Consider the following 13,831-nt stretch of genomic DNA (forward strand, 5'->3'; position numbering starts at 1 on the left):
TATAATGATAAGTGATAATAGCCTCTAAAGGCTCTTAGAGAGCCTTTAGATCAGATCCTTGGAGCCTTTAACCTCAAATCCTGAGTCATGTGATACTCAGTTTCATGAAAAAGATTATTTTTGGAGGGAAGTGTCTTTTTCAGTTACTGTATTGGAAGAATAATGAAAATTCTCCTCCTTCACCATTCAACAAAAACCCATCTTCCAGAGATGAAAGCAGACTGCCCTACCTGCTTTACATAAAGCTGATTGAGGAAATATGAGAGAAAGGCATTTTTGGCAGTTTTCTTCCATTTTATTGATTTGGTCTCTTCAAAAGAAGAATGGTTACTCAAAATAAAAGTATTAGGAAATAAACAAAATACAAAGCTCCAGATTCTTACCGAGTGGTTGGTAAGCCAGCTAATAATTTGGAAAAGTCAAACAGTGTGTTGGCTGACATGTTTTCTATTTTGTGCAAAGTTATTATTTTTAATTCTGTCTCCATCTGCATTTTTGTGGGAATGAAGAACTGAATCTCAAACTTTTGAAAACTTCTGACAGAGAAGGAAGGATTGAATTATAATCAATTTACATTAGTTTCAGTAGAGCAACAACAATTTGGAGGTAGAGAATTTTAAAAGGCACAACAACCCTTTTTATTGAAGTTAATTTTTACCACCAGAGAGGGGAAGCAGAACATATGTGTCAGAAAACTGCCAACCACAAGCACTTTCTGGAGGCATCATTTTTTTTTTTAGCTCTCATTTACAGAATTTATTGCACTTTCTGTGGAATTTCCTGTTGATTGCAGTTTGATTCAGGTTACTGGTTCAGATAGACCCCTAACAGAGTTGCATCTTCCTTGTTCCTTACTCCATATGTCTGTGGATTCTACTGCTCTATCATCTCTTCAGTGAGCTGATTTGCTGTGATACTTCAGGGCAATGTGGTTTGGAGTTTGTTGTCAGAAAGACTAAGTGCATACTGGTTCAGTGTTTAGAATGACTTAGAATAGAACTTTTACTTCCTTGTACCTCTTGTTTTGCTACAAAGAGCATATAATATCTCCCCATCTTAAGAGGTAGGTTATAAGAAAGCAGCACTGTTTTTAATTTTCAGTTGTCTGTGTTAGAGGTTATGGTTTGCCTGAGACAAGGGAAATAGTAAGATTGTACTTCTATCTTTTTCACCTTCATTAATCTTTCCTACAGCCACACATAACTTTCCTTGTGTGGCATCAGAAAGATTCCTTTGAAAGAACGGTTCATTTTTTTAATGAAACTCAAAATACAGATTCCCATGGAAAAAAATGATTGAATATATTCTTTTGAAACTGTATACCAATCATGAAGTGTAAGAATTTAGTTGCTTCTCTGGTTCAATCTGGTCTATCTCCTTGTGTTGTCTCATGCAGTTGAGATATTCAGGCTTATGTCAAAACAAGACAACCTTTCCAGCCATGCCTGCTTTTTGGAAGGGATGAATTTGTAGGGAGCTATGAAGCTATTCCTTTTCATTCAATGCTGACAAGTTTTAACAGTTCTGATATCTATAGACATTTATACTCCCAGTGTATTTTTGCAAGCAATGATGTTACTGTAAACAACTTTTATGTTTAAGTTCTTAAAAAATCCTGTTGTGTTCTCCTCTGTGTACCATTGAGGTGTCCTTTGCACTAAGAGTTGGTAACACTTGAAAAGTTGGAAAAGAAACTTACCCTAGGCCTCCACTATGTAAAGAAATGTATGACGTAGTCCCTAACCCATGGCCACCTGAAAGATGAGCACAGTGTGATCAGTTGTCTGAATGGGACTGAAAAATGCTCAGGAATAGAGCAATATGTCGTCAAGGTCCCTCTGCTTTCTTTTTTATCATGTGCATTGAACTGCTTCCCCTTTTCCCTTTGTTGACTACATTTTAATCTCTCCAAGAGGTTTGTTCTCTGAAAAAACTATAGAGGAGTCAGCTGCTTTTGATGTGCACTTTGCTGTACATCCTGTCTCAAAGGTACCTTGTGGAGCTTCTGCCTTTGCTGGGTGCAGCAGGGATGTGCAGGCTACATCGGTAATACTTTTATTTAAATGCACATCTGTTCTTTGAACACCTCAGGAGTGTTGCAGAACACCTCAGGATGAAAGCTTTCTTTTGTTTCACTAAGTAGAGGTGTTAAGCATGGCCCATAGCTCATCTGTCAGAGTGGCATGAATAAATGAGAATTCTGTTCCATTTGTGAAGATGTAACGGTCTCTTTCTCTAGTCCTTTCGCTCACCTCAGGAAAATGAGGAGTGTCACAGACTCCAAGGGTTGCATAGCTCTTCTTAGAGAGTGACTTTAAAATAGGCAACGTTGAGTGAGAGGCAGCCTCCCAACAGAACTACGCATTTTGGAAGATCTTAGATGCCATTGCATTTTTATGGCAGTAGGGTATGCTTTCTCCATTTAGTTGTGTTGTCTTGTGCTGCCCTTCTCACTCTGAAGGAGTTTCATCTGTGGTCATTAAATCTGATGTTGTTAAGGAAAATGATCGTTGGCTTTATATTTTAAAAATATATATTTCAAAAATAATTTCAAAGCCATGTTGTTCATCCCATTGTTTTTTTGTTGGTGGTGGTGGCTGTTTTTTGTTTTGTTTTGTTTTTCATTTCTATGACCTGCAGGTGATGCCATCCAAAACCACAGTGCTCTGTTCCTTGAGAACAGCTCTTTGAATATAACTCTTGCTCAGGAGAGTCCTGAATCTCCAAACACATCTAATCAACCACAAGGAAAAGAGAGAAAGTTGAGCTTGGCCAGCACAAACAGCGAAAACTCAGGGTCAACAGAGAGCTTGCCATCAGCATACTTCACCAACAGTGAGTGAAGCCTGGTGACGTGCGCTGTCTGATATAGCAAATGCACTTTCCCTATATCCTTTCTGTGGAAAACTTTATTATGAAAAGGAAAATAACTTACTTGAAAATCTGGGGAGAATGAGAACAGCCTAAGTTGCTGTGGTTTTAAGTAACACAATTTAACTTCCTTTTTCTGTTTGTAATAATTTAGATAAAATAATGGAAGTGAAGTCACAATTCTATATTAAAATGGCACTTGGAAATAGTTATTAAGGGTTTCATACTAACTTGGGTTTAGAAGCATGGTCCAGGCATGAAGAAATATAGATAGATAAGAATTGTTACTCATAACTATAAGTGCTATAGATCATTATATTCTCCTGTTACAGACTGTAGACACATATCAATAGCGTATTCATTGTTTGCGAAGCATTTGCAACTCTTACTCTGTAACACGATCAGAAACTTAACTGGTCTTTCACTGTACATTTCCTATGGACCAGGAAGCAAAGGGAATCATGGTAAGATAACCTCTGCTTCCCAAAACTTGGAGGGCTGTTTTGACTGCAGACATTTAAGGGATTATGCAGTCAGTGAAAACAGTACATTTGTGTTTGTTTGATGCCTTTAACAGACTCTAAATGGCAGGATTAAAAAAGCAGAAGATTTTATTTTGTTATCTAGCTTAAACATAAAAACAGCAAGAGATTTGCTAAGATATCTTTTAGAAATGTGATACTTTTTTTCCTTTTGTTTTATTTTGTAGTTACTGCAAAGTGGTGGGGAACAAAACGAATTGATTATGCCTTGTATTGTCCAGATGTACTGACAGCATTTCCAACTGTGGCCCTGCCACATCTCTTCCATGCCAGCTACTGGGAATCAACAGACGTTGTGGCATTCATTTTGAGACAGGTCATTGATCTCTTTCTTTCTCTCTCTACAGCAAATATCCCTCTCAAAATTAGAGGGAATAAGGAAAAATTAGGAGACTGAAACTGAAGCGTGTAAGAAAAAACAGTTGCTTAGCAGTCTCTCCTATAACTGTACTAGTGTATTTACAGGCATTGTGTGCACTGTCTCAGAAATGATTTCTGAGGCATACGATGAGTCTCTTGTTCCTACTGTTCCAGTATTTAGACAGCAGCTGTGAGTGACCTAGAGTTAACCATGTTCTGATCTCTAGAGAAAGTCATGAAGCTGAGAAATCTCACCTGGGTTGAAAAAAATTTAGTGGATTTGAATGTGACCTGCAGGATAAGTGGCCAAGAAACCAAGGTCCCTCCCATAGAAGCTAGGTACAAGCACTTTAATTTGTATTAACTCAGGAATCAGTGTATTTTTTACATCCAGTGAATGATGAAATTATGTTTTTAATTGATGAAATTCTAAGGCTTCTTCAGCCGCTCACTGTCCTTTCAAAGCATCCTTTGGTATATCTAATTCCATTCAAAATGTAATAAACTTTGTTTATAACTAGTGTCACCAAAATCAATGCAAAGTAAAAGCTGTTTATGGGTTTTTCATGAAACAGAACAGCCTCCAGAACAGGAATCTTATTTGTTGTTCATCCCAAAGTAGAGAAGTGTCTTCTGGAAGTGTCAGGATGCAGATACCTGTTTTATTCTCCTGAAAAGTCTTAGATATTTGCATGTGGATGTTTCTGCTCTCCTTTGCAGCTTTCTTAAAGCTCTTGTCATCTCTTTCTCTCGGGATTTTTTTTAACCTTGAGTCCATCAGAACATTCTTGCATATCACCTTTCAAATGCCTCCCTAAGCATATTGCTGATACTTTTCTGTCAGCAATCATTCCTGCTTTATTCTTGCTTTCTGTTCATCCTTATTAAGTTGCAGTGTTTTGTCTTATCTAGCCTTATATGTGCATTCACACATTTGGAACGTTCCTCTAAAGCAATATGTGAGTTTGTAACACTACATAAAGGACTGGTTAATTTCAGCAAATGATGGACATTCTGTCTTGCTACCTGTTAAGGTTAAGGCTAGTGACTCATAAATGCCCTATAGGAATATATTTCCTATATATGCCCCCTGGTGAATGGAATTTATGACAATTTTTTTAAAAAACACACTGGCCTTCCAGCCTTACTCTGATCTGTTGCAAGCCAATTGCTTTTCTGTGGCTGAATGCAACATAATTTTACTTGATGGACACATCAGACAGCTTTCAAAGGGATTTCAGGCCACCATTCCAGATGGCACCAGGGTTGGAAAACTTCAGCATAGAAAGCCAACTGTCCAACTTGATTCATTTTCGGCTAGCATGTGAAAAATACAGACAAGCGATTTCTCATTCAAACTGAACTAGCCTCAAGCTGTCCCTGGTCCCATTATGGAAGCTGCAAGCCATGTCTTGCTGAAATTTGTGGGTTGGCTCTAATATATGAGTTGAACACGCAAATTTGTTGGTTAAGTGTGTGATATTTAGGTCATAAGGAAATGTAGCTTGCATGATGTGACAGGCTTTTGCATGTTCACAAACTATAGTCCTTTTACCTTCAGATTAAACCATGTCACCAGCCACAAGCCAAATCTCGTTCCTGTTCCCTACTGCAGTGGTGAGTAATAGCCAGAAGGCAATAGGAAACATTGTCTGGGCCTATGAATAGAAAATCGTTACAGATAGAGTCAGAAATCTGACCTCTGCTCAATAAAGGGCATTAACAAGTCTTAAGGAGCCACGGTCTTAAGGAGCCTTACTGACTTTGCAGACAATGAGGAGTGTCTCTTGTATCATCCTAATGTTTGTGTGGTTCAGGGAAGGATTTGAATGTAAAAAAATGTGCATGCTGTGGTGTGAATGGAAAAGCTGTTTATTAAGGACCTGAGCTTAACCATATAGACAAATAAAATGCTTTCACTCTTTTGGCCAGTGCTTAACGTGAACATATGGTCTGTGCATCTTTCTGCTCTGCTTGTGCTATCTGCTCTGCAGTGTCATTCAGCAGGGGCAGCAGTGTACTCCTTTCCTTGCCAATTAAAGGACTCTCCAAGCAACACATGGCTTATAAAAACATTAATATCATTTCAGGTGATGAGGTATGAAAATGTAAATTTCAAGGAGAACAACAGCCTGGATCCAGCAACACTAAGCCCATCTAATCCACGAGAAAAATGGCTCCGTAAAAGGACACATGTCAAATTGAGAGTAAGTATAAATCTGAATATCCATGGTAGCTATAGAAATTGGGTTTGGCAGCAATTTAAATGGAGTCTAATCTCCTAAATTGTGAATTTTACATAACTTAAAGCTGTTAACATAATCCAGAGACAAATAAATTAACAGTTAGGAAATAGGAACAATTTATTCTTGGTTTATCATTACACATTGGGAGAAAGTGTATTTCTTTCTTTAAATAACTGAAGGGCCTTACATTTCAGTTAAGCAAAGAGGTTGTTCTTCTATTTTCTTGTATGATAAATGAATCTATGACCCAAGAAAACATATTTTCTTTCTTTAGATGCCACTTCAATTATAAGTATCAATTAAAGGCTTAAATAACAAATAAATAAAATTCATGACTTGAGAAATTTCTTTCAGATATCACTGAAATCCTGACCTTTTTGCCTTAGCAAAATTACACTGTTAATTTTTAGACAGTTTTTTAACAAGTTTTGAATGCTGCTATAAGTGCTGATAAGGATTCGTTGTGCTCCAGAGCATAAGTGCATACCAGGTTAAATATGACATTCAATCAGTAAAAGCTTGTGTCCAATCTATGCTAAAAATGTATTCTCAGTTTGAAAGATGTGCCAAGTTGCAGATACTCTTCCCATTCATCAGTTAAAAGTTTCTTGGGGGAGGATTGTTTGTTTTTTAGTGTGAAAAATTTGAGCTACTGAAAATAAGTGAAAGTGCCTCATAAAAGGAATGTTCTGCATGTAATTATGTGGATCTATGGCACCACTTGTTCTGAAAGGTAATTGGCATTTCCTTTAAAAGTACTCTCTTCTTTGGTCATTTTGGGTGTCCTCAACAGAATCTCTATTCAGGAATGCACCATTAATGGAATCTTGGCCATTCCTGAAAGCCCAGTTTTGACAGGTACTCTAAGGTGCACTGGGATGTACCTCAAACACACTGTCTTGGACTGTGTTTCTGTCTTACTGTTCATAACAGCATAATAGAGACAATAGCCTTACTATAAAAGCAAACTGTACCCTTCCCACCTTTTGCTCTCATTTCAGAATGTGACTGCTAATCATCGAGCTAATGACATCATTGCAGTAGAAGATGGTCCTCAGGTACTAGTTGGGCGCTTTATGTATGGGCCTCTGGACATGGTAGCTTTAACAGGTGAAAAGGTAAAATCTGTTTCCTGTTTCCTTATTTTTCTAAAATAAGTGTTTACTAGAAATAGTTGTTGAATGTAATGCACATGTAGTTCATAGTACCAAAGAAAGTCTTACAGTGAGGGATTACGTCACTAGTCTGCCATCACTTCAGCAAAAATATTCTGTAAGCACACTCTCTGGATAGCTGACATTTTTCCCAGCTATCATCATTTTTACGTGATGCTGGCCATCTCCTCTTGTTACTGAAAAGCATGCTGGGTAGCCATCGCTGAACCCGTCCTGTGTTTACACTACCTACTGCAGAAAATTAGCTTGTTGAGGAAGGACAAAAAAAGTATTTATTAACAGTTGGCAAATCACTAGAAGAAAAATGTACATCTTCCTTTCAAGGTAATACAAGTAGATAAAGGAATAGTGATGCTGTAGGTTAGGTTGCTATTGTTTCTCATACATGGAAGAGTAAAGATCAGTTGTAGAATTGAAGAAGTAATGTGCCATGGTTGGAACCATCTGTGCTCCTAGCGCTGCCTGCAGCAGCCAGGCTTAAAACTAGCAAAGCCAAACATTAAGTGAACTCTTTGTTCATATTCAATAGACTGTAAGAGCTTTTATGGAAATTAGCAGAGCGTTGTTGCTGAACTTAGGGTAAAAATGAAGCTTGGAGACTTCGCTTTGCTTGTTTTGTGCCCATGCTGCTAAGGTGATGCATTAACCTCATGCTGGGTTGAGCATTCAGCTTCCTGCTTTTCAACATTGGGCAGTCTACTTTTAGTAGACTGCACTTAAATAATGACTCTGATAACAGCTTTATTTATGGTAAATCTCCTTTGTTCTCCATCTTCTTTTGCACTGTTTAGGAAACTGGCTATGGAAAGACTTCTGCCTACCTTTTTTCATGTTACTAAGCAGGAAGTGGTATTTCAGGTAGAAAAACCTAAGGATTGTGTTGCCATGCATTAGAAATGATCCTCTCACTGTTGCAAATGTACTCAGGCTCCTGGCTTCAAAATATTGGAGTTAAGATGTTGGCTGAGTTACATATAAGCTAGATATATTGCACTCAGCCAGAGTAAAGCTCTTGCTTTTGAGATCAGCATTTACATTCTCACTCTCTGCCTACATCACAATGAAATTATTGCACTCTTCTTATGTTAAATTTTGTATGTTAAATTTTCAGAGGTAACTGGAAAAAAAAAAAAAAAAAACTTTAGTGAAAGACAGGAATCTTTCGAAATTGTGTTATAGAATGCATTTGGAAGCCTTGACCAGTGTCTTTGAGTTGATAGTCTAGATTGCATCATTCAACTGAATTGCTTCCATCCCTAGCAGAGACCTCACTGTAAAATGTTTTCCATTCAGCCTCAACTATAGAGATCTTGAGTGATGCCTGTCTGAAAGATGGTTCATGTGACAAAGAACTCTTCTACAGTCACAAAAAGCTATGTCAGCTGCTGCTGTGTGTTGGCTTGAAATACAGTATACAATATCCCGTACCTCTGTCACTGCTGGGCTTCATCAGTTAACTCCACACGACTTAAGTGATGTGCTGCTTCTAAGATTCTATTGCAATATTCAGCATGCCTTGTACTGGTACAAATTGAACTATCATCATGGGTAATGGTTATACTTCTAAGACAATCACTGCTTCAATCTTATCCTGTTGTTTTGTTGTGTTGTTGTTTGGCTGTTCTGTTTTAAAAAACACCTTAAAGCATCCCCATCACTTGAGTGACTTAAGTTGAAGAAAAGCACTGATGAAACCTCTTCAGGGAAAAAAAAAAATCTTGATACTTTGAGATGTGTAGGCTTTTTGTTTGAAAGCAATGTTATGATTTGAGAAAGATTTCATCTTTTAATAACCAGCTGATTTTTTTCCCTTTTGTAGGTTTAGTATGCAAAAACTTAATACACACACGCAAGCTGAAATGATCTTTTTTCCAGTTTGATGTTCCTCCTGAAGTCCTGAGCTCTATATGCTCTTGACATTGGCAATGCTAAGATGGGTGCTTTAAATGGTCAAAGCAACAGTAAACTCTTGTACTGTGTGTTAGGAAACATTTCTAATTGAGAGGATCCTCTATGAAGTTTTTATTGAGTTTTAAGGTTCCTTGAAACTTTGTTAGCTTTTGGTACAAGACACAATTGGAGATACTAATGGGATGTAGGCTTGGCAGGTCTTGTGTGATAGTAGGCACCCTCTGTGTACCTGTTGTATTGTTTTTGCAGGTTGATATCTTCATAATGACTGAGCCATCTTCAGGTAGATGGGTGTACTTTGACACAGAGATATCCAACAGCAGTGGCCGGATATCTTACAGCATACCCAAACAAAAGAGATTGAGAGTTGGTGTGTATCCCATCAAAATGGTGGTCAGGTAATAACTCTAAGCTGGAACTACAGGTGTGATGGGCTCTTGTGATCAGGAAGACATCGACATGTACAAGATTGAAGTGTGTATGGAGGGGAAATTTGGTCAGTTCTATATTAAACAACAGATTTCTGTGTGGCTTTAGGCAGATAATTTAATTTCTTTGTGCTTCAGCTGTCCAGTGACAAATTTAATTATTTTTCTTGGTTTTCTTGCTGTGTTATCAGTTTAGATTTGAAACAGTGGTCATCTGTTTACTGGCCAGCTTACAGGTGTCCTGCCCAATGGGTCTTAACTATCCTTCCTGCAACACAAAACTTCAACATAATTCAATTTAGTGCAAAATAAGATGACTGGATGACTATTCAGTTTTCTTATGGCAAGAGTGTATGATTTGGTTTATTTCAGAGCTTCTTCATTGGAGAAAAGATTGCTGAAGGGTATGGCTTCATGTTCTTCAAGCCAATAAGAAGCTTTTATTGTTGAAATTAACAGTAGAGGATGTACTGTCTTATTCTCAGCCAGCAATGTGTGTGTTGATAGCAGGCTAATTGAAAGAGTCGCTTTAATTCTGTACATAAGAATGTTTATTCTAAAATGGGGGGAAAAAAGTATCTCAGAGTAACGTTTTATTGAAGTCAACTCCCCTGGTTTTCCTGTATTTGAAAAAAATACCGTGTTGTCATGTATAAAAAGTGAAAATGTATGAAGTAAGATTTGTTGGCATAGGTGCAAGACTAGGGTAGCTGTGCTTTTAAAAATTTTGATGTTTAATTCCTGTGCTGAATTAAAATAAATAAATAAATAAATAAATAACTTTAATTTAGCATTGCACTTAGAATTAAATCACATACCCAAATAGAAAATAATTTTACAGTTTTCTTTGAGTCTCTACTTTGGAGGCACAATCAGAGTGATGAATTCAGTTGAAATTGAACGTGACATTATCCACCCATTAATCAAGTCCAAAGTCAATTTTCAGTCTTGTGTAGTGCTAATGGAGGAAGAAATATTTTATTTCAGTGTTGTATAACAAACCATCAATTTATGAAAAGACAGTTACATGAACATAAATTAAGGTGTACAGGGAAGCTAAGTACCCATGGGCATTTAGACTGCAGGAATGAGTTTCAAACAGGAATCAGAGTTGTCCTGCCTTTGCCTGTTAAGCTGTAATGTAATTTGCACATATTTTAAGAATCTTCATCATCATATATAAATTTCTATATCATACGGTGATCATCTTTTTAAAGGAAGGACAATGTGGTCTTCGGATCACATTTTTTTAAGGACCATGATATCGTGGAATAATAAGACTTCGGATCACTTTGTGCTTTATTAGAGTCCAGACCTCTTGGGGAGGTCGTCATGAACAGAAGGTGGCATGGCATCTCACATATCTTTCTATATGAAAAGCCATCTGCAATTGCATTTTTCTGTTGGCTTGGTTCTGTTTAGGGGTAGGTTATTTTGGTTTGTTTTACTTTTCTGGATTGGCATTTCCATTGTAATTTGAAATGATAGAGAGATGGCTAATGCTAATATTATTCTATTGGTTATTTAGTGGAGAAAAGCTGATAGTCATAAGCAGAAAGATGCCAATAAAAGGTACATATCAGTTCTTCCCTCGTAATTTCTGAGAATTTGCCAGTAATTGTAGACTGTTGGGGAAAAAAAAAAAAAAAAAAAGCTAATTTCTGCCAGAGGAGGTTTAGGTTGAATATTAGGAAGAACTTTACCAAAAGGGTTGTTAGGCATTGGAATGAGCTGCCCAGGGAAGTGGTTGAGTCACCATCCCTGGAGGTCTTTAAAAGACATTTAGATGTAGAGCTCAGTGATCTGATTTAGTGGATGACTTGTTAGTATTAGGTCAGAGGTTGGAGTAGGTGATCTTGGAGGTCTTTTTCAACCTAGATGATAATGTGATTCTGTGTGCTATGTAGATCCACAGAGAATTCACATATTATCTATGTGTATATGTAGACAGATAGCATCCAAAGTTTGAGTTCTTAAGTTTTTTGGTGTTTGTTTTTTTTTTTTTTTTTATGAATTGTTATATGTATTTGTACAAATGCAATTTCTTATTAACATCAGCTTCCAAATTTCATATTGGAAAGCAATTTCCTAAAAGTTTAGGTTTTAAATGCCCCACATAGGACTGAAATCAGAATACCTACTTGATAGAGATATTTGAAACTGCAGATCTAGACAGTCCTTAACTAGAATGTGCAGAAAATATTCTCACACTATGCTTGTAAAAAGTGTTTATTCCTTTGGCTCTCCAGAGGGGACCAGAGCAGTGCCACAAGCTATCTGACTGTGCTTCCCCGAGGAATGGAATGTGTTGTGTTCAGCATTGATGGTTCATTTGCAGCAAGTGTTTCAATTATGGGAAGTGATCCCAAAGTCCGAGCTGGGGCTGTTGATGTTGTCAGGTAAGTGAAGTTTTCATGCTTCGCTTTCTCAATCTCTGACTTTTCTGTTTGAACACAATAGGGGGGAATGGAACAGAATATATAATTTTTTAAACTAAGGATGCAAAAATTCTTTGAAGGCTAGAATGCTTTGCAGGTATGTTTCTGCATTTGCTTGGACAACAGGCCTGCCTGATTTTCAGAGGAATCTTAGAATGCTATGGTTTACTTGGAAATTTGTAGTTTAAGTTGGATAAAGATTGAAAATTACGTATTCAAATGAACATGGTGTTAAAGTGCGAGTAATTAATTAATAATGATTCCAATTGTTACTGTGGTTAGCAAAGAGTGTATTTTGTGTTTCACTAACTTCAAGTAAGGACATACTTCTGCTCCAGAAATACCAAGCGCCATGAGCATAGGAGAGTTTTATGGATGAAAAGTCAGAATGCTTTTAATTCATTCTTGCAAGTCTGTTAACACTGCACTGGGTGAGGAAGTACAACTCACATTTTGGAATGCAGAGATGCCAGTTGTCAAGAATTTTCCATTTCCTTCATTTAAAATGACAGAATCTCGCAATACATTTCAAAGGTAGGAGGACTTGAGGTACAGCAAAGGGACTATTCTAAATCCATTTTTAAATAGCTATTATGTTTTACATAACTTATTGTATGAGACTATCACTTGCTTTATTCTATCTCCCTCAAGATGTAGATATAATTGCATAATTTCTCACTAGGAGCAGACAGGGTGCTTTCTACCTGTTGAAGGGTCATGTCTGATTTCTAACTGGGTCCATGCTGAGCAAAGAAATACTAACCTGTCTTTTGGGCATTATTTCTTTTTCTGCATCTATGTAATTTATCTGTTGTTTCTGACAGACATTGGCAGGACCTGGGGTATCTGATTATCTATATTACTGGCCGTCCAGATATGCAAAAGCAGCGTGTGGTTTCATGGTTGTCTCAACACAATTTCCCACAAGGAATGATCTTCTTCTCTGATGGACTCGTTCATGACCCACTGCGACAAAAGACTATTTTTCTACGGAATCTCATGCAAGAGGTACTAGAAAGAAGTTTATATCCTTGAAACCTTTTTCTAGAGGATATCATTGACTGAACAGTAAATCCTATTGGCCATTATAAAGTATTTTTGCCATTCCTCCTTTCTTTTCTTACTTTTCAAAGAATAGGAAATGCTAAATAAAATATCCAAAAGTACCTCCTGGCATATGGTATTACAAATAAATCGATGAACTACTTATTCTTTTCTCTCTGCATATTTGTAATTCTGCTGGCATGCAGGCAAACAGCTTTAGCTGTGTGTGGTTTACAGCATTTGTTAACAGTGAGTTTGCCTGTTGCTTCGATGCTAAACAAGTGCCATCCTTGTAGTGCATGCTGTTCAATAGTCAGAGCATTAACTTTGGAAGTAATATTATTTTTTTCAGTGCCACATCAAAATCTGTGCTGCATATGGTTCCATGAAAGATATTTCTGTTTACAATGTCTTGGCTCTGTCACCATCCCAGATCTACATAGTTGGACGTTCAACAAAGAAATACCAGGCACAGTGTCAAGTAAGTAATTGTTGCTGCTCAACCAGGAAGTCCTTGGGAGGAGTAAGGAAATGCATGTGCGTGAATGTATGCACGCACACACGTGCACACACACGCAAGATAAAGAGCAGGGACAGTCTTTCAGAGAAAGAAGGGCAGTTTTGGTCTCAGATGAGGCATTTTCTGGCTGAGTGAATCATAAAGAGAATTGAATGGTCACAGGTTGTACTTGCAAGTACATGTGTTGCATATTGCTGAACAACAAAATGGAACAATTCACTGAAATTAAAAAGGAGAGGAGACATATTAAGTCTTTTATTTATATATAACTAAATTGCCAAAGATAGGAACTGAAC

The 13,831-nt window shown here is 37.3% G+C and overlaps 1 protein-coding gene across 3 annotated transcripts in view; it reads left to right on the plus strand.

Annotated features, from left to right (window-relative positions):
- The window catches only part of PITPNM3 (PITPNM family member 3), a 79,034-nt gene that overhangs the window by 58,519 nt on the left and 6,684 nt on the right, over window positions 1-13,831 (plus strand). For 2 of the 3 annotated variants that reach the window (XM_082776230.1, XM_082776231.1), the window contains exons 11-18: window positions 2,641-2,835; window positions 3,581-3,729; window positions 5,864-5,980; window positions 7,021-7,137; window positions 9,355-9,503; window positions 11,783-11,932; window positions 12,796-12,979; window positions 13,368-13,496. In XM_082776230.1, coding sequence (XP_082632356.1) covers window positions 2,641-2,835; window positions 3,581-3,729; window positions 5,864-5,980; window positions 7,021-7,137; window positions 9,355-9,503; window positions 11,783-11,932; window positions 12,796-12,979; window positions 13,368-13,496 — 1,190 coding nt within the window. The remainder of the gene's footprint in view (window positions 1-2,640; window positions 2,836-3,580; window positions 3,730-5,863; window positions 5,981-7,020; window positions 7,138-9,354; window positions 9,504-11,782; window positions 11,933-12,795; window positions 12,980-13,367; window positions 13,497-13,831) is intronic. The other variant, XM_082776232.1, reaches the window with a different exon arrangement.

Source organism: Aythya marila (assembly GCF_965140915.1).
Source record: "Aythya marila genome assembly, chromosome: 20".
Classification (NCBI taxonomy): Eukaryota; Metazoa; Chordata; class Aves; order Anseriformes; family Anatidae; genus Aythya; species Aythya marila.